Source organism: Dendrobates tinctorius, unplaced genomic scaffold (assembly GCF_039654945.1).
Source record: "Dendrobates tinctorius isolate UK_male_01 unplaced genomic scaffold, ASM3965494v1 ptg000043l, whole genome shotgun sequence".
Classification (NCBI taxonomy): Eukaryota; Metazoa; Chordata; class Amphibia; order Anura; family Dendrobatidae; genus Dendrobates; species Dendrobates tinctorius.
The window spans coordinates 32,437,072-32,460,455 of record NW_027361711.1 but is presented as its reverse complement, the minus strand read 5'-3'; the positions used below and the strand labels follow the sequence as shown (position 1 = coordinate 32,460,455).

The 23,384-nt window shown below is 44.4% G+C and overlaps 1 protein-coding gene across 1 annotated transcript in view; it reads right to left on the bottom strand.

Annotated features, from left to right (window-relative positions):
* Positions 1-7,969: 7,969 nt before the first annotated feature.
* Positions 7,970-23,384, bottom strand: part of LARS1 (leucyl-tRNA synthetase 1) — a 122,493-nt gene continuing 107,078 nt past the window's right edge. The window contains exons 26-32 of the mRNA XM_073575261.1: positions 20,915-21,055; positions 20,688-20,798; positions 19,267-19,377; positions 18,415-18,519; positions 17,622-17,717; positions 10,974-11,106; positions 7,970-8,618 (exon numbers count right to left, since the gene is read on the bottom strand). Of these exons, the coding sequence (XP_073431362.1) occupies positions 8,413-8,618; positions 10,974-11,106; positions 17,622-17,717; positions 18,415-18,519; positions 19,267-19,377; positions 20,688-20,798; positions 20,915-21,055 (903 nt within the window). The 3' untranslated portion in view covers positions 7,970-8,412. The remainder of the gene's footprint in view (positions 8,619-10,973; positions 11,107-17,621; positions 17,718-18,414; positions 18,520-19,266; positions 19,378-20,687; positions 20,799-20,914; positions 21,056-23,384) is intronic.

The window sequence follows — 23,384 nt, the reverse complement described above, 5'->3', positions numbered from 1 at the left end:
GGGAGACCTTTTCTGTTACCTCAGCTAAAATCCTTTAGAAGGATAGATGAGGAAGTTGATTGTACATTAGCAGAATATATGGCTAAGATATTAACTCACAAAGAAGTTTCTACTCATAGTTTTGTTCCAGGAAACCCACTAACAAAACCTGAGATCGTGAAACCTGCAGACTGGGTCCTTGTGAAGGTGATAAAGAAGAGACACCAGCACCATCCTAAGTGGGAAGGTCCTTACCAAGTCCTGTAGACTTCTCCTACTACGGTCAAGATTCTTGGATCCATCTCTCATACTGTAAACTTGTCAGACAGGTACGAACAGAGTAGGATCTGACTTGCTTGTCAAAGTCCAGCTACAAAGGGAGGTTTTCCACAAGGGAAAGCTTGTCTCAAACTGGTGAAGTCTCCCATTCATCCCCCTACCCAGACAAGACGGTCAGATCTAGGATGTGTACATCAGGGTTAGTCACATGTATATTCTTCGTGACCATAGTGATGGGAGATTGGAGGGTAATAGACCCAGCAGGAGAGGAAAGTCCAGGGTGGTAGAATGGTTTCAGATTTAAGACTTTAAATCCTACTTTTGAAATCGGGCAGGAGGCTGCCATGTTAGTGGATTTCTGTCTGTTGTATAAATGATACAGAGATAGGGAATAAGCTATCAAACTAGCAGAGTCTGATAAGTATGTTTATGTTATAAGCTCTAATAGCAGAGGGGATGTATGTGTGTGACTGGCGTAAAGCAGAATGGACAATTGTAGCCCGAGAGTATAGGTATAAGCCTTACGGCTACATAGATTTTAAAGCCTGATTCTCCATTAGGAAAAAGGAGATCCCCTTACACAAATTAGAATAATTGTAATCAGCTACTGAGAACTTTTAAAAAAAACCCTAAGATGAGGGATCAAAGGTTAGAAGAGCTGATATGTCAGGAACAGTCCCAATAGGACATTTCTACATAGAAGTTCACAATAATAGCATAATAGACCCAAGGAAGGTATGCCAGAGAGAACCATAACAGAGTCCATAGGGTTCATAGTTAGATTGTCTAACCTAACTTATGAAGATAAACTAGCTCTAGAGAGAGGCTGTGAGGAGAAGAATGAAAGGTTAGAATGGCTTAAATACATTGCAAAAAGGTTTAAAAAATTAAGTTATATAGTAAAACTTATGTCTACTCAGAAAGGGAAGGAAAATGTAAAATATTATCATTTTTATATCCCCCAGTTGAGAAACCGGATATCCACTACAGGTGATTGCTAATCCTGGTAACTATACTTGTTTTAGTCTTCCAGGGCATGGGCACGACTTCGGAGAGCTCCAAGGCGACTCTTGCAGAGAATGGATCATTGTCTCCCACAGAGCCAAGTACTCAGCCATATGGTCAGACCACACTACCCTGAGAGCGGATATATGGTGGTTATGCGGTGATAAAAGCATAAGAGCCAGACTACCACATGGTTCCCGAGGGGATTGTGCGGTCGTCCAGCTAATCATGCCGTTCCACCTGTTGTCAACAGGGATATGGCCAAAGGTACGTAGTGGAAGAGAAAGCATGAAACTCCGCAAGGATCCTTCCATTCTAGTATCTACATAGATGACATTGGAGTTCCCAGGGGAGTGACCAATGAGTACAAGCCTAGGATCCAGGTAGCAGCCGGGTGGGAATCCATAATTTGGTGGGTGATTATAAAAATGAATGTAGATTGGATAAACTACTTATACTATAACCAACAGAGATTTCTTAATTATACCCGAGATGCAGTTAAAGGGACAGCTGAGTAATTAGGACCAACTCCTCTCATGGCTTGGTAGAATAGGATGGCATTAGACAAGCTCTTAGCAGAAAAGGGAGGTGTATATAAAATGTTTGGAGGATTTTGTGGCACCCTTTATCCTTAATACAGATACTGATGGAAGTATCTCCAAAGCTCTTGATGGACTGACTGCGCTGTCTAATGAATTAGCAGAGAACTCTCGATATGACGACATATTCCTGGACTGAAAGATGGTTTGGGAAATGGTCCGGATTATTCACTTCTGTGTTAACATCGCTTACCATCGTGGCCGGAGTGCTGATTGTTTATGGATGCTGTGCTATTCCATGCATTAGAGGACTTGTTCAAAGACTGATTGACTCTGCCATAACAAAAACTATGCATCAAGGAATAGAGACCTTGGAATCCAACGAAAGAATGAAAATTTTGGGACTTAATGATAAATATACTGAACATATTAATCTCCCTCTAGATTATATGAAGATCTTCTGTGAAATCTGATAAAAAGAAATCTGTCCCCAATGTGTAAAGATAAATGATTTTATTACAAGATGAGGGAATGTTATAATAATTGTAATAAAGTCCTTTTATGTGCATGTGTATATATATATATCTATATACATATGTGTGTGAATATATATATATATATATATATATATATATATATATATATATACACACACAATATATACACGATTGCATAAGCCATTTATTTCGCCTAGACTTTGAAACTCTTTTTAGCTTACGTATTGTGAAACATATGGGTGTTACTTTTTGTGAACGTTAGCTGGTTTTCCTTGTCTTGCGTGACTTCTCTGGTAAGCGCAGATAAGGATAGCTAACAGCTAAGCAAATTGTTTGTGCTATTTCTGCAAACGCAATATGTTACAACACCCTTTCGGCTTTGCTATTTAAACTCTTAAGAATATGTATTGAGTTAGACAGAGGACGGCCCACACCTGGTGTGGCCGTCATTCTCTCTCCATGCCGGCATGTCCAATAAAGAAGCATCTTACTTATTCAGGTCTGGACGATTTCTAATTAGAACATAAAAATCCCTGACAGCTAATTTTCTTGTTTTGCATAGTGTCAGCCTCCTAGCAGCAGCAGCATACACCCATGGTAATCTGTGTCCCCCAATAAGGCGATAAAGAAAGAGTATTTAGACTCAATAGGCTTTTGAGTTGAGAACGTTTATCTGGCCAGTCCCTATGTCTCTGGACAATGTCCTTAAACTCAGGATGATTGGCAAATACCTTGTGAACATGTTTAGTCTTCTTAAAGGACACTACGTGTACCGGAGTGGAAATATTTTCCTCGTCCAACCTCAGAATCTTGTTGACCAACTCTATAAGAGAATCAAGCATCTCTTGATAATTCGGGGGATCCTGAGCTAATGATGTATCAGACTCGTATTCAGTCATGTACGTCAGGAGAGGGAGAACGAGAAATGGAACTCACAGATGCCGAAGCGCGAGCATGATCGTGGGACGCGTCATGGGTCGGTTTTCTAGAAGTCTGATCATCCCGACCGAGTACGACCTCTGCTGGTGGACGGTTCCCGACCGTCGCCAGAGCCCTCCGCGGTCGGCAAAGAGACATTCTGACTTAAAGTGGAGCCCCGGAGGGAGTCTATTGCCTTGGCTAGGGACTCCACAGACCGTGACAGGGACGCAGCCCACTCAGGGCGACTAAACACAGAGGGCCGGTGGCGGCTGGGCGCATTCCGGTTGACAATCCGTGCATAATGGATTAGTGTGAGCACGGGGAAAGGCTGTATTGCACGTGGCACATAAGGTAAAAACCGCTGTGTTTCTTATTAGCCTTTTCCTTAGATTGAGACATAGTGTAGCCGTAGAAGCTATGGGGGCCGCAGGCAGAGAAGAGTGTCGCACATGCAGAGAAGGGTTAATATCACTGCTCATGTGCAGAGAAGGGGTTAATATCACTGCTCACGTGCAGAGAAGGGGTTAATATCACTGCTGTGGCGCAGTGCAGCTTACCCAGGTCCTGATTTCCTCAGGGAAGAATTGCCCTCTCTGCAGTCCTTTGAGACTCCTTTCAGCGTTACCCATGCCGCAGCTAAGTGCCCCCCTCAGCCGTCAGGAAGCAGGCTGAGTGAAAAAGGTATGGCCACCGTGATTAGGGAGGCACTTCTCGTTCAGAACGAGAAGCACCAGGAAAGTGGGCGGCATTCACTCGCGGTGGGCGGATCTAAGGGACTGCGGCCTAGACAGGCTAGAAGTCGGGAGATCGATTTATGACTGCCGCCAGTGATGCGTGCCAGCTGAAGAGGCCGCGGCCGGACACAGCGCAAATGTCACAGGATGCCGGATCAGCGCTCCCCCAGCCCCCCAAGGACCAGGATCCCCTGCCTGTTGCACGGGCATGATGGCTGTGCAGTGACAAGCCATCTCACATCAGCCCATCATACTCACAGAGGTGGCATAGCAGAGCTGGAGCAGCGCTGTTCTTAAAGGTACATTGCTCAACCGATCCCCCTTTACACAGGAGGATGGAGAGGTTGCAGCCTGCATCAGTTGGGCTGCAGGATGGGTCCGGGGGAGGAAACATAAAGGTGAACCTCCATTTGCCTCTGTTGCCATTGGGAGACCGGGACCAGTAGGAACCGTCGCCCTAAATGAGCCTAGGCATGACCCCTTCGTCGCAGGAGAGGGTACGGGGAGGTATACTCCGCGTTCTCGAGTGTTGATGTTTCGGGGGAGATCGGACATCATAAAAAAAGGCCCGTCGCCCCCTTCACTCCATTAATTAAAAAATATAAATTTACAGAAAATTTTTTTAAAAAGAAAATAAAACTGGTGGGGTCTGAAGCCAGACCCAAGTGCCTCCTACAGACACTAAGCAAGAACTGGGTAAATCTCAGCCAGCGAGAGGGTGTATACTGCAGAGGAGTTAATTTTCTCTGTGATTCACTTAGTGTCCTAGTGGCAGCAGCATAACACCCATGGTCCTGTGTCCCCCAATGATTTGTAGGAGAAACAGGACTTCATTTCTTGCCATATGCAGTTTGTTGTATATGTCCTATTCTGTCCATGCGGTTTTCATTATATTAGAAAAACAATTTGCCCCCTATTTTTGTGATTCAGGGAGCATTCTAATTCAATAACATAAGGTAAGGCTGTGTGCCCACGATGCGATTTTTAAGCGTTTTTGCCGCGATTTTCGATGCGAAAACATTTAAAAATCTTGTACAGAACGCACCCCATGCATTCCTATGGCATTCCGCACATGCTGTGTTAATGCTGCGCTTTTTTCCGTGGCGGAATCGCATCGCGGAAAAAAATCGCAGCATGCTTATTCTTTTGTGCGGAATCGCAAAGAATTGCCGCGATTCCGCACCCATAGGAATGCATGACAACCGCTTACTTCCCGCATGTGGCTATGCCCACCATGCACGAAGTTAAGCGTCTCATGGGCGGTTGGTACCCACGGTGTGGGAGGAGACTGTCCTCCAGGCCTTGGGTACCATACCCCTGTAAAAAAAGAATAAAAAATAAAAAAATCGGGGTATATTTACCTTCCGACGTCCCGCGCTGCCTTCCCGGGCCACAGCGTTCCCAGTAATGCCTTGCGGCAAGGTCCTGTGATGACGTAGTCTCGCGTGACTCTAGCGGACGCGTGAGATCACTATAGCAACGCGAGACCAACGTCATCACAGGTCTCACAAGGCATCGCTGGGAATGGGAGCGTCGCTGAGACTGCGCGGGACGTCGGAAGGTAAATATACCCCGATTTTTTTTTTTTTAATTATTTTTTTACATTCTTTCTTTTACTATTGATGCCGCATAGGCGGCCTCAATAGTAAAAACTTGGTCACACTTGTCAAACACTATGTTTGACGAGTGTGACCAACCTGTCAATCACTTTCCAAGCGATGCTTCAAATCGCTTGGAAAGTGCTTGAATATCGCACGCGAAAATCTCGGCAAAATCGCGAACATAATCGCGGTAAAACCGCGCGATTTCTGGGAAGGAGTCCGGCTTTCAGTGTCCGGATTTAAACGCAACGTGGGCATATGCCTAAAGGAGTCCCAAGATTAATCAGTCATATAAGGGAGAAACATGCGGACAATCCTGAGGTTTTACCTTTTTATGGGGGTTGAAAAATTTGTTTTACCTGCACAAGGACGAGATTTGCATAAGACGTTATTGAGAAAAGAAGCTAGGTGGATTATGCATACGCGGGCGCAAGGCGCAGCGGAATTTGATGATAAAAAAAACCCAGACATGTCGATTTTATTAAAAAAAAAATCTCTGTTACAGCTGATAATTTGTGTTTTGCATTTTTTGTATGTTAAGATTTGTTATGGTTTAGTTGTTCACACAGATTTGTGAAGGTAGACGAGGTCTCCGATCATTTGGCTCACAGCAGATAATGGGGGGGGGGGGGGTGTCTGACGGCTATATGGGACTTGTCACCTCCTCTCCACCTAGGACCCGTAGAAGCGCACACCGGCGTGAAACAGCCGTCATCCTTTGAGTCTCTTCTTCACACTTCCTTGCTGTTTTTATGTGATTTCCAAATAAAGGACATAAATGTGACGGTGATTGCCTGTACCACTTCTTCCTCATATTTGCATTTGGAGTTGCACATTTCTATGCATTGGGCAGGATATTCATCTTTGTGCATTAGATATTAGTCCTACTATTATAAGTACTAATCTAGGTATATTCTCCTTTTGGTCCCTTATACTTTTTATGCAACATAACGGTGTGCCTCCCTCCCCTTTTTTGGAGGCTTTTCCTGCCCTGTTTTTTTATTATATTATTGTTTTTTATCTCATTGTTATAAACATTTATTTTAGCCTATAATTTTTTAGTTGGAATCACTTCTTCTCTGGCAGCTACCAACAGCAATTGACAGTGTTGATGTATTTGATGTGACGTGTCTAGCGCTCATTTACCTCTTTGGACACATAGCAAAAAGCTACTGGAAAATGGTAATTCCTATGTAATCTGAGATTAGCATGATGTAGTCGCACAAACCGCGATTCCTTCTACATACCGCTTACTGGGCTGCTTATTGTCATTTTGATAAAATCACTGTTTTCTCTGCTGCAGATCTGGCAGTTTTCTGAATGTTGAGCTCTCTCTGTGTAACCCCGCCCACACCCCTGATTGGCAGCTTCTGTGTACACTGTGCATTGACAGAAAGCTGCCAATCAGTGGTGGGGGCGGGATTACACAGAGCAGGACGACTACATGGCAGAAGACAACTAGTGATAATCTCCTGCTGATAAAACACTGATTTGATTGAAACTTCAACAAGCAGCCCAGCAAGTGTCAAATCACTGGAATCAAGGTATCAGCCAATACATCATAGTGCTCTCAGATACCACAGCAAAAACCTGCTGATAGATATCCTTTACAAAGGTATTGACATCATCGGGAATATTTTTTTTAAATACATTAATTTTTGCAATGGAGTTTGCAATGGACTAGGTGACTTGGTCATTTGCAGGGTCAATTATGCTGAAAACTTACTATTAGAGATGAGCCAAAGGATTTGAAGGTCCCTGATCCAGCGGCCTGGTCAGTAATCTCGTGCCCATTCCTTAATCCCAGCAGCGTAAAAGTACCTAGCTTACAAGTTACTAACATAAAAGGGGCTGAAAATGGATTCTGCATGGAAGACATATGGCTTCTGCATGGAAGACATATGGCTTCACCTTACTTGTGGAGTTTATGGGTGCCACAAGGCTGGCAATTCCCAAATCTCCTGTGGAGACATTATGTGAGAGATCACAGGTCTTCTGCAATGGACCAATCATTTGTTGACCCTTTATTACCCTTAATAAAAGTATCGGACGTCATTTGTGTGTCCTGCATTGTGCGCTTTTGTATAAAGTGCAACAATAAAAAGACAAATGAATGGAGGATTTGTTTTTTTAAGGCAAAATACTAAAGGACCCATTAGAGTGCAGGTATAAAATAGGTAATATGGCCCCTGTAATCCTGTCCAGCATGCACAGATTTTATGAAATCACCGAAGACAACCACCCAAAATTGCATAAACATTGTTTTTTTTCATGTAGATATAGATTTTTCAAAGAAGATGTCAAGACACAGAGTATGGACTGTCAAAGGAAGTGTGGTGTGACTAAAGTAAAGCCTCTCCCCTGAGAATGTAGTCAGTGACCCCAAATATTATAATGGGATCTGGGAAACAAACTAGCTTAATATAAGAGCCGGTTTTATTGTAAATACAGACGGTCCAATACATAAGACAGGGAAAAAAGACCAGAAAATGGCTTCAAAATATCCAGTAACAACTCTAGCGAGTGGTCTGACTCATGGAACCAAACTGTAAGGCTGAAGCTACACCGGACTGCTCCGTCCCCATGAGAAAACCGCAATGTACAGTCCACATTTTCAGTTTTATCAGAGGGACAGGTAAATCTCCGATGTGACAGAGGACATGGCCTATGTGGTACTAAGCCTAATGACCTGCAGGACTTACCTGTGTAGCATCAGCCATACAAGTAGGGCTCTTAAATACTGCCCAACAACAGTACAGCCATTTACATCATGATGAGTGAGGAACAAATGCATAGAAACAGGAGTCTACAGGTCCTTGATTTCCGATAGTTAGGGCTCACAGGGTCTTGATGCTATTTAGTCCAACATATACACCAAAGTATCGCCGATATCTACTTTCAAGCCATTGTCTGCAATATGGACTTTCTTCTCACTAAGGTCAATATGGAAGGCAGCTTGCTGAGAGATCACCACTTTACCGGAATCTTCTTTTCCGAGAACAGGCACTCGTCGGGGTCCCAGAACTGGGTCATCGTATCGCATAAGCTTCACCTTTGTAACATCTGTTAAGAAAAAACGTATATGTGAGGCTAGAACATGCTACATCTGTACCTCAGGTTCCCCATTAGTAAATGAATGATTATGGAGAAACTTTTTACATACAGAGAGAATAATCAAAAACGGATCGGTTACCAAATTCACAATACAAACTGCATACATTATTGAACAGACCTCTTAGGCTTCATGAGGCTGATGTATTTATTGTAAAACTCCATGTCACATTAGCTGTATAGTCCTGATATAGAAATAAGCATTTGAGGAGTCCTACTAGAGCTTGGGTATTAGGCACAGGAACCAAACAGCCATTTTTAGATGTATTTTCAATGTAAGTACACCGGTATCACAAGGTTTAAGATATCTATTTAAGAATGCATGCAGGTCGTATTGGAAATATGGGTGAAACATGGCAGCAAATCCCTAAGGCAGTTTGCTAAAACCTAAAAGACTATGTAATCTGCAATATATTCTTAGTACCACTACTAATCCTTCTGCAAAGAAAAGTGATCTCACTTAGCAGTACATTTTAAGGGGTCTCCCCTGTACCTGTCACTAATCTGCACAAAATCCAAATTATTAACTAACTTTCTCACACTATACTTCAGTGGACTTAGTAAAGCAAGTCATGGCATATTGCTAGGATGTGTCAATATGCCGATTTCGTTTGGTTTGGTCACTATAATGAAAGGTTACATGGCCCACTGGGGATTTTCTGTGCAGTGCTGCTCCTCAGTAGGTGCCATGCAGAAAAGTCCCCTGGGCTTCACACGCTTATTAACTGCATCACAGATCCTCCATGTATCGCCAATCAATTCATATCCTAGCAAAATGCCATAAATCACTGTAGGTGACGTCAAGTTGAGAGCGCTGCAGCCCATCATTGAGCTCAGTGGCTCTGCTTATGTACATACCACAAACCGATAAGCTCAGAGATTGGCTGCAGTGCTGTCGTCATAATGTCCCCTCTGCAGCCAATCAACACAAACTTGGGCAGCGGCAGAGCCCGCATTAGACCTGGGGAGGGTAAGCAAATTACATCTTATTTTACAACACCCTGAGCCTATGCCGAAAGGTTTTATGAAAGGGAAAAAGAACTTTAAAGACCAACTTGTTCAGGATCACGCAGAAAATGCTGAAGAATTAACACAGGGTGAGGGAAAGCACAATTCTTGTTTAACTCTTTACATGGCCGGATAACTTTTCATTTTCTGTGCTTTTGTCTTTTCTTTGTCTTTTTCCAAGAGTCATAACTTTTTTTTAATTTTTCAGTCAAGATAGCTGTATGAGGGCTTGTCGTAACATCAAAAAAAAAATGCAATTCTAGCTTTTCTACTTTTTGTTTTTGCTCCTTATGGTATTTAACATATGGGTTGATTAAGTTTACAACTTGATAGATGTGAGCACAACTATATTATATTGCAATACCACAGTGATACAGTATAATGGAAAGGCAATGGTCTCCTATGGAGTCTGGCCTGGGGATGAGCTTCACAGGAGTAGCAGGTTGGGAGACTTCAGCAGGTCCACATTTGCCATGGTAGCCCATCGGAGCCCTGCAATCATGCCGCGAGGGTGGCGCTGCATGCAGGCTCCAGCGACAGTTCCATTTAAATGCTACTAATACAGATTGAAACAGAAGACAGCAGCATGTAAATGATAAACAGCCGCAGCTGTTAGAGTCAGATGCCGGCTATGTAATCTCTCCGACATCTACCTTCTGAGCCTATTCCACCCGTGCCCAGGACGTTTATTCACCGAGGCTAATGAAAGCATTTTGATTTAGGCTCCGCCGATGCTGACTTATCGTGCAGAGGCACAGGACAGCAGATATCACCATGTGCTGCAGTCTGTCGGTCCTGACAGCTTCTATAAGGCACTCAGAAAACTGAACCTCCTTTCCTAGCTATTTAATACAACTTACGATGTCTGATCAGCATTTCACCGACAGTGTCCAGCAAACAGATAGATACAGAGCTACACCATTTAGTCATGACAAAAGCCTCCCTTGAAAGGAGGAGGGTAAAAGTGTAATTGAGAGGCAGCCTTTCTAAAGAGGAATTATACTCTGCTGCTGAAAATTTGACACTTTCTGTATGATCTTTGCAAATTACAGAGCTCGTATTTCCCACTGCACGGAGCTCTGCTGAGCCCTCCTGCGTGTTTGGTCATCATGCATAGTAACAAGATGGTTTGTGAAAGACGTCGTCGTCCGCCTCCGCAATTCTGATCAGAGAAACTGTATTCCACTCAGACCGCTATAATTGCTCATTAAAACCGTCTTCGTTGGCAGTAATTTGCTCAGCTCCTCGAAGACTTGTGAAGCGCACTCATCCCAGCACTTCTTCCTGCCTGCATGTTACCTTTGATCCCCCGATCAGTCTTCATTATGCGTCTTATTACGGAATCTCTGCTGTCTCCTTGTCGAATCTCAATCTTTGTGGAGAAGTGACCATTTGACGGCTGTGGGTTCACCAGGAACACTGACACTCCAGACTATGGAAAATAAGGGACATATAATATTAGCATCAATTATACTTCATGAGCAGAAGACTAGCCATAATATAAGAGAATGTCATAATATACCGGTACATGAATGGCTGGCAGAAGATGGAACATGTCTCCAGCTTTAATTATCGAATTTTCTCCCCAGGAATATAATAAATTAGTATTAAATGTGGCTCTATGTATTCATGATTGCTATATACGGTAGGTGAATACAGTAACCTTCCTTTAATTCAGCATATAAAACATCAGTTTATATGACAAAAAGTAAAAAAAAAATGCAATAACTGACAAAAGTGCACAACGTATACCCTATTTCCTCTGACTTTTAAGCAAGGGCATTTTACAGTTTCATTTTATGGCTTTTCTGCTTCAGGTATGTGACATCTTATATTACGATGATGTATTGGGCTATAAAAAAAAGTGGTGGAATATCAGATAGTCATGCTGGTTTATTGGGTGTCAAATTAAAAGAAGGACACTCGATTCTTCAACTCTTTTATACAGGTCTGGGCTTATGCTCCACTAACATCGTAAGATAGAAGTTGAAAAAATACACAAAAGTCCCTCAACTTTGACGTAATGCTTTAACACCTATGGGGCAGGTACAAGTTAAGGGAACCAGAAGAAAACAGGATTTTGGTTGCTTACCGTAAAATCTGTTTCTCAGAGTCTTCATTGGGGAACACAGAAACCGTGGGTGTGTGCTGCTGTCACTAGGAGGTTGACACTATGCATGAAAAAAAGTTAACTCCGCCTCCGCAGTATACACCCCTCCGACCGGCTGTAGGACAATCAGTTAGTGAAAAAGCAGTAGGAGGAGACATTATCATGTAAGTCATCATATATTCATTACACGTAATAAAATCATGGGAGGGTGCTGTGTTCCCAATGAAGACTCTGAGAACAGTAAGCAACCAAAATCCTGTTTTCTCTTTCGTCTCAATGGGGGACACAGGAACCGTGGCACGTCCAAAAGCAGTCCCTGCGGTGGGAAAAGACAGAAACTTCCTTCAGGTCGGAGAACTCACCACTGCCGCCTGCAATATTCTTCTGCCTAGGCTGGCGTCCGCTGAAGCATAGGTATGGACCTTATAGAACCTTGAAAAGGTATGCACGGACGACCATGTGGCAGCCTTGAACAACTGCATGGCTGATGCCCTGTTGTGTACCGCCCAGGAGGCGCCCACCGCCCGGGTTGAATGGGCCTTGACCCCAGCAGGGGACACCCTGTCCTTTACCCGGTAGGCTTTCAGAATTGCCATACTGATCCAGAGGGCAATTGTTACCTTAGAGGCCGGCAGGCCTCTTCTCGCCCCATTGGGGATAACAAAGAGCGAGTCCACCATCCTGAAAGGAGCGGTACTGGCCAGATAGATCCTTATCGCCCTGACCAGGTCTAGCTTATTCAAAGAATGCTCCAGAGGATGGGTTGGAGCGGGACAAAATGACGGAAGGATTATATCCTCATTCAGGTGGAAGGCCGATACCACCTTGGGAAGAAAGTTAGGAGGAGGCCGCAAAACAACCTTGTCCTGGTGCATAATTAGAAATGGAGGACAACAGGACAATGGCCGCTAATTCTGAAACCCGCCTAATAGAGGTGATGGCTACAAGAAATACCACTTTCCAGGACAACAAAGACATGGGAGCTTCCTGTAGGGGTTCAAAGGGAGAACCTGTCAAGGCTTCCAAGACCAAGTTTAGATCCCATGGAGCCACAGGGGATCTGTAAGGAGGGGCCGCATGTGCCACTCCTTGCAGAAAGGTCTTAACCTGTAAGCGGGAGGCCAAATTCTTTTGAAAAAGAATAGAGAGAGCAGATACCTGGCCTTTCAAGGAACTTAGGGCCAGACCGCCATCTAACCCTGCCTGGAGAAAAGCTAGGACAGATGGCAGGGAACAGGGCATAGGTGTGACGTGATTAGACTCACACCAGCCAAAATAGGCCTTCCAGGCTCGATAATAGACCCTGGAAGAGGAAGGCTTCCTAGCCTGGATCATTGTATTAATGACTCGGTCCGAAAAACCCACTGCTCTCAGTATTGTGGATTCAACGGCCAAGCCGTCAAATTGAGCAACCGCGAATTCGGGTAGTAAAACGGCCCCTGAGCCAGGAGATCTGGTCTGTAGGGGAGTCTCCAGGGGGTGCCAGTGAGAAGATTGATAATTTCTGCGAACCAGGCCCTCCTGAGCCAGTACGGGGCGATCAATATGACCGGCACCCCTTCCGCCTTGATCTTCTTTAGCAGCCTGGGAAGGAAAGGGAAGGGAACAGGTAAGGGAGTCTGAACTGTGCCCAGGGAATGATCAGCGCGTCGACCCCTATTGCTAGAGGATCGCGGTATCTTGAGACAAACTGTTGGACCCTTCCGGTCTGTCGCGATGCCAGGAGGTCCACATCTGAAGTCCCCCATAGCTGGCATATTTGACGGAACACTTCCTGGTGTAAGGACCATTCCCCTGCCATGAGCCCCTCCTGACTGAGGAAGTCGGCAGCCGTGATGACTGTGCCGGGAATGTAAACTGCCGAAATTGCGGTTTCTGCCCAGTTGAAGATTCTGGATACCTCGACCAGTGCCCAGGGACTTCTGGTTCCCCTTGGTGATTGATGTATGCCACCGCCGTGGCGTTGTCCGTTTGAATCCGGACTGGCTGGTTGTTGCGGTATCTTTCCCAATGTAGAAGTGCTAGAAAGACCGCCCTCAGTTCTAGAATGTTGATTGATAGTGAGGATTATTGCCTCGACCATCGTCCCTGGACAGTCAGGTGGCGGAATACCGCACCAAAGCCCAGGAGACTGGCATCTGTAGTTACTCAATAATGAAAAAGTTTTCAGCTTCCAAATATACAAAAATTTATTCAAGGCATAAGAACAAGGATAAACGGACATGCCCCATCATAGCGGAAAGACATAGCAACGCGTATCGAACAATATGTTCTTTTTCAAGGTTGAATAAGAACATATTGTTCGATACACGTTGCTGTGTCTTTCCGCTATAATGGGGCATGTCCGTTTATCCTTGCTTGGCCCAGCTGTTTGGCCCATTCTGTAACAGACTTAGCTACCCAGGCTGAGGCGAAGACTGGACAAAATGTAGCGGCTGAAAGGCGGATTTTGCTAGGGATTCTATCCTCCTATCATTGGGATCTTTTAGGGCTGCCCCAATGGCGAGTGGGAGGACTGTATTGGTAGCGAGTCTGGACATTGGTGGGTCCACCGAAAGGGAGGCGGTCCAGTTGGCGGTCAGATCTGGAGGGAAGGGATATAGAATCCCAAAACGATTCCCTCTCTGAAACCGCCTGGTTGGGTTTTCCCTTTCCCTGGCCAACACTTCCTCACAATCCTTGTGGGAGGCGAAGACCCTAGAGGGGGACTTATGACGCTTAAATGAAAAAACTGGATCCTTAGGTTTTGATGTGGCAATGAGGCCCTGAACCATATGCTTGACCTGGGACTGTTCTGGTCCGTACTCAGAACCCTCCTCTGAGTGTGTCTCTGATAATGCCTCGCCTGATTCCGGGGATGAGGACCGGGAGGAGGTAGACGGCCAGAGGAATTCTGGCGGTGAGATGGAGTGAGAAGGGGACCTGGGTTGGTAGTCCTGTCTAAACCTTTTACGGCCTCTAGAAGGCCCAAAAGGAGGCCCCTTTGGTGCTCCTGTGTCCACTGGAGTCTGAAGTGGCAATCTGTCAAGCACCTTGGTGACACGTTGGTAAGGTCGGCCACAAACTTAGATAAGGATGAGGCCTATCCTGGACACTCGCTGTCTCCCGTGGCAATGGATGGCCCCTGGGCGGCAGGCAAGGTGGCTTCCTCCGGCTCCAGGGGTAATGTGGGAGCTCTGACAGGCAAAGCGGGGGGCTGCACCTGCTCTCTAGCGTAGGTTACACCGTAGGTCTGCTGCAATCTGAGCAGAGTGGCGAGGACTGACCTGAAGGAAGCCTGACATTGCATTAGGTACATACAAAATATCTGACCAAGGTCACTAAAGCGGATGGGGAGGAGCGGGACTGCTCTCCCTTGGGCATACTGACAGGTTTCACCTGGTGCCGACCGTCGGGGGTAGAGAGCGGAGTGAGGGAGCAACCTGTAGTGCAGTACTCACATACCCACGACCTGTGTCCCCACCGCAGCTGCCGCCCGAAGGCAGTTGAGAGAGAGAGAGAGCGCGAGGTGAACAGCCCTGCCGCTGCCTAGAAGCCTTATGAAATCCCCGCCCGGAAGTGGTGGGCGGGGCCCTGCTCTGGCCTCCTGGAGCACCAAGATGGCGCTGGTACAGGAAGAGGAAGCCGGGGGGAATCTGGCGTCGGCCGTGCTGGGCTCCTGCTGGAGCCCAGGGCCATAACGCTGCCACGGGAGGAGGCTGGAACCGTGCTGCAATGCGTGCTTGAAAGTAAGTGTTGGTCCTAAACTAAGTATAGAGCCATGGGCTGCAAGCCCGAGCGCTGATTACAGCGGTCACATTCAGCCAGACCGGCTGGTGAGCAGATCATACGACGCGGCAGCCTCTTACCTCCAGTTCACCCCGTAACAGGGGTCAGTTTACCTGCATGAAAAGATTGCTGTACCAAACCATTTCTGCAGGGCGTCTCTCTCGATCATCAAGCTCTGGTGGGCGAGTGATGGGAGAAGATCAGGACCAGGAGCTGCCACCTGAAAACGAGTCCTGTGTTAGGCCTCTTTCACACTTCCGTTTTTTTGGTCAGTTGCAATCCGTGAAAAAATGCAAAAGACGGATCCGTTTCCGTTGTGACACAACGCATGCCACCGGACCGTTGTTTTGACGGATCCGCTGAAGTCGGAAATTTAAAGGAACCGCAGCCTGGAAAAGGAGAGAGAGAGCAAGTGAGAGAGAGAGCGAGTGAGAAAGCGAGCGAGAGAGAGAGCGAGAATTTTTCCTGCAGCCAGAACGGGATTTAGGGTTAAATTTCTGGAAAGGAAATTCTTCCGGGCATGCTCAGTGTAAAAAAGCGGATCCGTGCAGACAAAAAAACGTTTCATTGTCCGTCCACTCAAGTAAGTGGACACCAGAATTTTAGCAGATCCGTCAAAAAACGGATCCAACGGATAACCATCCGTCAAAATCCGCCGCTAATGCAAGTCAATGGAAAAAAAACGGATCCGCAAAAAAAAAAATGGCGGACTTTGACTGATGGAAACAAACGGAAGTGTGAAACAGGCCTTAGGGGATAGGGTCCTGCCCGTGGGATTCATGAGGATACGGGGTGGCAGTACACGCCGTAATCAGAATCACTGTGTGTGGAAATACAGATGTAGCATATCTACTCTGTGTCCCTCCATGGTTACCTGAAAAGGAACTACGCACATTGAGGTAGGCATGGGTCTGCGAGAGACCTCTGTCCACCTCCTGCTGACACTAAGCAAAAACTGATTGCCCTATAGCCAGTCGGAGGGGTGTATACTGCGGAGGCGGAGTTAACATTTTTTTCATGCATAGTGTCAACCTCCTAGTGACAGCAGCATACACCCATGGTTCCTGTGTCCCCCAATGAGATGAAAGAGAAATCTCTCTATCCCGCCCTATTTCTAGAAATCGAGTACCAAGAATATTTATATTTTATTAGAAAGGCACCCAGGAACATGAACTTTTGTGGTGAATCAGCCATCAACACTATGTGGCAGAGATTACTATTGCGACACTGCTTTTACTGTAAAGAATCCCTATCTAGGATAATGATGAATCTTTCTTTCCTGGACACACAGGGTACTCCCTCTTGTCATAGTCGTATGCTTATGTGTAAAAAGAGCATTAAAAAGATTTTGATACAATAACTGTATTGGTTACAGAACCACCTAAATATTGGATTAAATTTGCACTACAGAAGTAAACAATCTATCTCCCCAAACACACTGATATTCTGGGATTACTGAGACCCCACAATGGGAGAGCCGTATTATGAAGAGTGGATTCTGTGCCTTTAATGTCTGCAATCATGAGACCAACAACTGACAAATCTGTACAGAATGGGAAGTGTCAGCCTAATAGCAGGCGCAGAGAAAACTGCAAGATTTATGCTTTGTTTTTTCCTCCTCCCCTTCTTCTGAGAGCCATAACTTTTTACTTTTCGGTGGACATGGCCATAAGAGGGCCATGCTGACGTGACCATACTGAATGAAGCCGTCCACCACCCTTATCGAGTGCTACACTGACTGGTTAACCTCCCATTCTCCTCAATGAAAGGTTAACACCGTCATAATGTATGTCGCTGTGCTGCATACGTTGGTAGTGTGCTGCTTTCCGGACATTACTCACGGAGCTTTCTGTTGACAACACATCGTATAACAAACAGAGCGGTTTATGCAGATGGTCACTGTTCTCGGCAGCACGTGTCCTGTGCAATGTGCTGCCGAGAACGATCATTTTTAGGCGTTTACACTGGCTGATTATTGGGAAATGAGAGTCTGATAATCAGGCACTGTACATGCACCCTCACACTACCTGAACAGGAGAAACGCTGCTATAGATCGCCATATTCCTTACCTCTGTTCTAAAGACAGAAAACGGTTTCCCGGGACAACAGTCTTCTTTAATTTTTTCATCTGCATCCGAGGCAAATCTGACGTCAATCTGATCCAACTGGCAGAATAAGAGACGCACGTTACATTCACCAAGCTTTTGAAATGACGGTAATAATACATGGTAGGACTGCTGTTATTTCTTTACCGCATGCAATAATACAGATATAGGGATGTGTTGGACTTAAGAGTCGATTTTCGCCGCTTTTACAGAAATGGTGGGAAACGACAGCACAATCCTTCATTTATTTCATCTTGAGAAATGCTCTCGGAAAAGCTTCCCTCCTCTTGAGATTGTGCCGCGGCTTCGCATCTGGTATTGTTTTCGCACATCACTGGCAGCTAATTAAATGTAAGCCGTTATCGGCTTCTTAGAGTGATTGACACAAGTTGAGATCTGGTTGAAATACAAAGAGGTAAGTCAGGTGTCCGTGGCGTGGGACAACTAAGAGGTCTGTAAAGAGTAACCTTCGGAAAAATTATAAAAGAGATCATGGCGCACCGTGATGGGAGATACACTCACAATTAAAATTCACTACCAGCCTTTAGCAGCGGCAGGAAAAATAATCCATAATTAACCCATAATCCTTTCACCTTTAGTAGAGGCCATTTACAATCAGCTCTGTCAACACCTCAATGTTTGGGTATGCAGACTTCAGTAGAGCGCCGCTTTATCCCGGACTGAAATGAATGTCAGATGGCACAGGACTGACTGACTGGCAAGGGCAAACAGAAGAAGGGAGAAAAGGAGTACTAACATCCAGGGAGTTGGTTAGATACACAAGGTTTTCCAGAAGAACAGCCCGCTCATCAAATTCCAGCTCGAGGTCCAGAATACGAGGTCCTTTCTTCTCTAAATTTTCCTGTAAGAAAAAATATAAGAAATCAACAGGAGATAGTACTGATGGCACCAACACTTAGAAGGGCACATAAAATCGATAAAAATGGGAATACTTCCTAACAAAATCCTTGCAATGTAGTAGGGATCTCAAATTAAGTCAGCACAAGTCAGGGAAGACTTAGGCTGGGGGGCTACAGGCTGACTTTGGCAGGATCATAACACAGCAGAATGGGGTCTCATTGTGACTCTTGGGTACTGCAACAAGCAAGTGACAAAAAATACAACTGGCTTCAGCTCTTTGCAAATTGCTTGTCGCAGTTTCCTAGGTGTCACAATATGACCCCATTCATAGTCCATTAGTTTCCTAGGTGTCACAATATGACCCCATTCATAGTCCATTAGTTTCCTAGGTGTCACAATATGACCCCATTCATAGTCCATTAGTTTCCTAGGTGTCACAATATGACCACATTCACCATGGATTTAATAGAGGCACATAGCTGACACCCAGCCTGTGTCACGGGAAAGTCACACCACAGCCCCCAGCCTAAGCTCAGTAAATTGGGTAGAAATGGAGTGCCACTAATATATGAAAGGTCTAGCTAATCGCCCTATCTAGCTACAAAATAAACCCTCAACAAGGGACATCATGTAAGAGAAGTGCGACACGATACCTGGTAACAGATTTACAATAGTCCCAGATTCTCCTCCTGAAAGAATATGGACAGTCGATAAAACTAAGATAAAATAATGACAATCTTTTCTTTACCTTGATCATAGCAACAAACGGCATGACCCGCTTCATGTATTTCTTCAGCTCAGGTAAGCCAATCAGTTCTGTCGATATGATTTTATTATCTGGCAGGTGGCCACCATTTGCCTATTGAAACACAGAAAACACAAAAAATTGAGCAATTAGATAAAGTACGGTAGCTGTAAGATGGCCATGTACGATCAGCTTGTCATGCAAGATACTGACGTGTCACAGACTAACTCAAGGCTCCTGCAACTTCCCCCAACACTCCAAAAGAACATTATCGAAAGATATCTTGGTGGGTCAGCGATTAACACATTATTGAAGCATGGTGGTTCAGTGGTTAGCACATAATTGAAGGGTGGTGATTCAGTCATTAGCACATTACTGGAGAATGGTGATGCAATTGTTAGCACATTACTGGAGAATGGTGGATCAGTGGTTAGGATATATTTGAAGCATAGTGGTTCAGTGGTTAGCATATTATTGAAGGGTGGTGATTCAGTACTTAACACACTATTGAATTATGGTGGTTCATTGGTTAGCACATTGTTGAAGCATAGTGGTTCAAAGGTTAGCACATTATTGAAGCAGGGTGGTTCAGTAGTTAGAAAATTATTGAAGCGCGGTGAATAAGTAAAGATTAGTATAGAATGATGGTTCAGTAGTTAAAATATTGTTGAAATATGGTGGTTCAGTGGTTAGCACATTATTGAAATTTCGTTCAGTAGTTAGATTATTGAAAAATGGGGGTTCAGTAGTTAGCACATTATTGAAGCATGGTAATTCAGGGATTAGCATATCACTAAGTATGGTTCAGTGGGTACCACTTTATTGAAACATGGTGGTCCAGTGGATAGCAATGTTGTATAGCAGCACACTCCAAAAAAAGTATGTGGTCAAATTTAGAAAGTCCTAATGAGGATAGGGAGGGCTCATAATCTCTGTAGAGAACTGTGTAAATAGATACAATTACTAATAACCTATATGCTTCATTGGTAAGCCTTGCCCGTCACCTCCACAAGACACTAAACCTACATCACGCCATTAACCTTATAAAGTCTTAGGAAAAACAAACAATCCAGACTGAATCAGCCAGCAATATTAGCCTTTTTGTCATATCCATTAGAACCAGATGCCAACTAAAAGGTCAGTCAATTGGAGGTTTGAACCTCCTTATGAAAGCGGCTTATGAGAGCCGCATCCTGTGTGTAGACGTCAGCGTAGGAAACATTGAGTTTGGGAAAGAAGCGCTGTGTGTACAGGGTTTATCTGTGCAATATTGGAATTTGGTGCGGTAATACTTGGCGACACTGCAGTCAAATCCAATATTCATACGAGTACGCTCTTCGCTCACTCTGAACCAGAGTCCAGTTCTGCCAAATCACTCTCTTAACCAAAACAATTACACCATATAATTCTGCCGGACAGCTCACCTCATAATGCCTGCGGAGGGCTGATAAAGTAATGTGCTGCCATGGTGGATATGTCTTGGCCACGTAAATGGTGCAATGCGATGGCATCATAGGTGGCGTTTTGTCCCCTTTCTGAAAAAGTAGAAAATCACGTGATGAATAAACCTTCTGAGGAAGGACGGTATATAACGGATTTGCATATATGTAGGTTCCTTACAATTAGGCTTCCAACACATGCACACCCTTACCTTCCCCTTAGCTGGAGCCATGCAGTTCTTGAGTCGGAGCCGGAGGTCGTGAGCAGTTTCGGTTAAGTACTGCGAGGAGCCGATCAGGACTTGATCTGCTGGGCCAGCGACTGGCCAGGACGCATGCATAAGAGAAGCCGGCTGTAGAAAACCCAGAATGACATATTAGCTACACACTATACAAGAAAGTGAGGAGGAAACCAGATCTTCATCACTACTTACATCACAAAAGGGGAATTCTCATTTTAAAGAATCTGACATTATTCCAACATGGGCCGAAACGTTTTCTTCTAGCCTCTATGCATTGGAAATAATGGTTAGGGGCTGTAAGAATGGTTCAGAATGCGATATGATCATATGTTAAAAGCCAAATTCTCTTAAACAGGTTGGCATCACTTACAGGCAGGGAATGAATGGAGAATGAAGCCTCTTCAGATTTGGCTGCTGTTACCTGCTATAATCAGCTGTTATAACTGGCGAACACTGCACTTAATGTAGTATTACATTGTGTGGACGTCAAAAGAGCCCATTTAGTACAGAAACGTACCAAATCCGCTAAAGCAGGACATGTCTTCGAAGTGGCTTTCAGAGTGGGGTCCCAACTCTATAACCGCCACATGCCTCAGTAGGGAATATGGGAAAAGGTTGTCCAAGTGGGTTTATGATATTACTAATACGCAGCTGCTTCCTTCGTGTTAGAGCCATGTGTACACCATAACTTTTGCACGTGTGTGAACCCAGTGAGCTTTTCAGCAGACGACGCTTCAAGACCTGCCAACATAATGCACCTCTGTCTTTTGGCCAATGACGTTTTATTTTAACCTGTAGTGAAAAAACCTAGTGAGCAGCATGGCAGAAAGGAAAGGTGACTGCTTTTAATTTCTTTGCGTCTTTGGAGACCTGAAGAGGTTAAAAGAAGCGCAAACGAATGAACAAATGAACAGCAACTCGTGTTTATATTTCCATGCATGTGTTCAATCTTTTTCGCATTTTATTTAGTGCTTTTTTTTCAGGTGGGTTACAGAGCATACCCCCTGAAAACAAGGATTTTTGTGTACTCACTGTAAAATCCTTTTCTCCGAGCCACTCATTGGGGGACATGGTCCTGTGTCCCCCAATGAGGTGAAGAACAAAAGATAGTGTATACACATACCAATATACTTAATGATAGAGCGTAAGTGGTATTGAATTGAAATTTTGTTGAATGGCCGAGCTGCAATACTAAACACTGCCTGTAGACAAGAGGGGTGCAGTTCCAGAAAAAAAAAACCACAGGTCTGCTTTTCAAATATTGGAAACCTTTTTAATTAGTTGTCATAAAGAGGTAGCAAACTACCAAGTTTTAACTATTTTTCTTATTGGACGATATAGGTACTGAGGAATTTAGCTTATTTTTAGTTAACTTTAATTCTGCAGTAAAATCCATAGTATTATCCAAAATTTAAATGTTAGGGGCTTAATGAAATTGAAAATATTCAAGTGTTAAACGAATGCAGCTACGCATATATTTAGTCAAATAGGTCGTCTCTCTGAGTGCAATTTCCCAGAGGAGCATTGAACGGCGAATAAGCCTTGTTACCTTGGCATGCCAGAGCTGATATGTCACTCTCTGTAAGGAGAAATGTTACCCCTTAGACCTCTGTCCAGAGCTTCTCACATAGCCACAACAGTTCTCATACTGTGCACTGACGAGGGGCAATACCCTGAAACACTGTGGCTGCAAATTGAGATTCTGATTTGACTTTCATCCTAAGTCATATTACAAGACTCGGTAAAGGGTTGTTTGTGACTTGTAGGATCGCTACATCCAACAGGTGGCGCTATAGAGTTCAAGTCCTCTTTCTCTCTGAAGATGCAATTAGCATATAAAAATATGAAGACATTTATGCTGTGCCAAAAATAAGAGGTACTTTATCCCCGTGGCGTCAAGAGATGCAAGTCAAAGAGAAAAGTACCATTTCCTTTAGAGACTCAAATTGTAGACATTTTCTACAATTTACAGCATCTTAAAATGCCGGTGGGCAGACATTTCTATAGACGCACGGATCCCGATTTACATTCCCAATGAACTAAGCATGAAGTGCTCTCTGGTGCAGCTGGAGAGAGGAAAACACCTTTTATATAGAGGAAAGTGTTTCTCAACACAGAAATCTCTCTTACTAGAAAATGGAAAAAAAATGCTGTAGATGTATTCATCAGACTATCTGCATAAAATGCCGTAACCACTTAGCATACTATATAATCATCATCAGCATGACAGGGTAATAGTGCATAGGATGCTTTAACCCCTTCATGATCGGGATATTTTCCATTTTCCTCCCCTTCTTCTGAGAGCCCTAACGTTCTGTTTTTTCACGTCCACATAACCATGAGGGCTTGTTATACCTTTGAATGACACCATTCATTTTATTATGTGATACACTGGAAGGTGGGAACAAGATTCCAAATACATTGAAACTGCAAAAAAAAA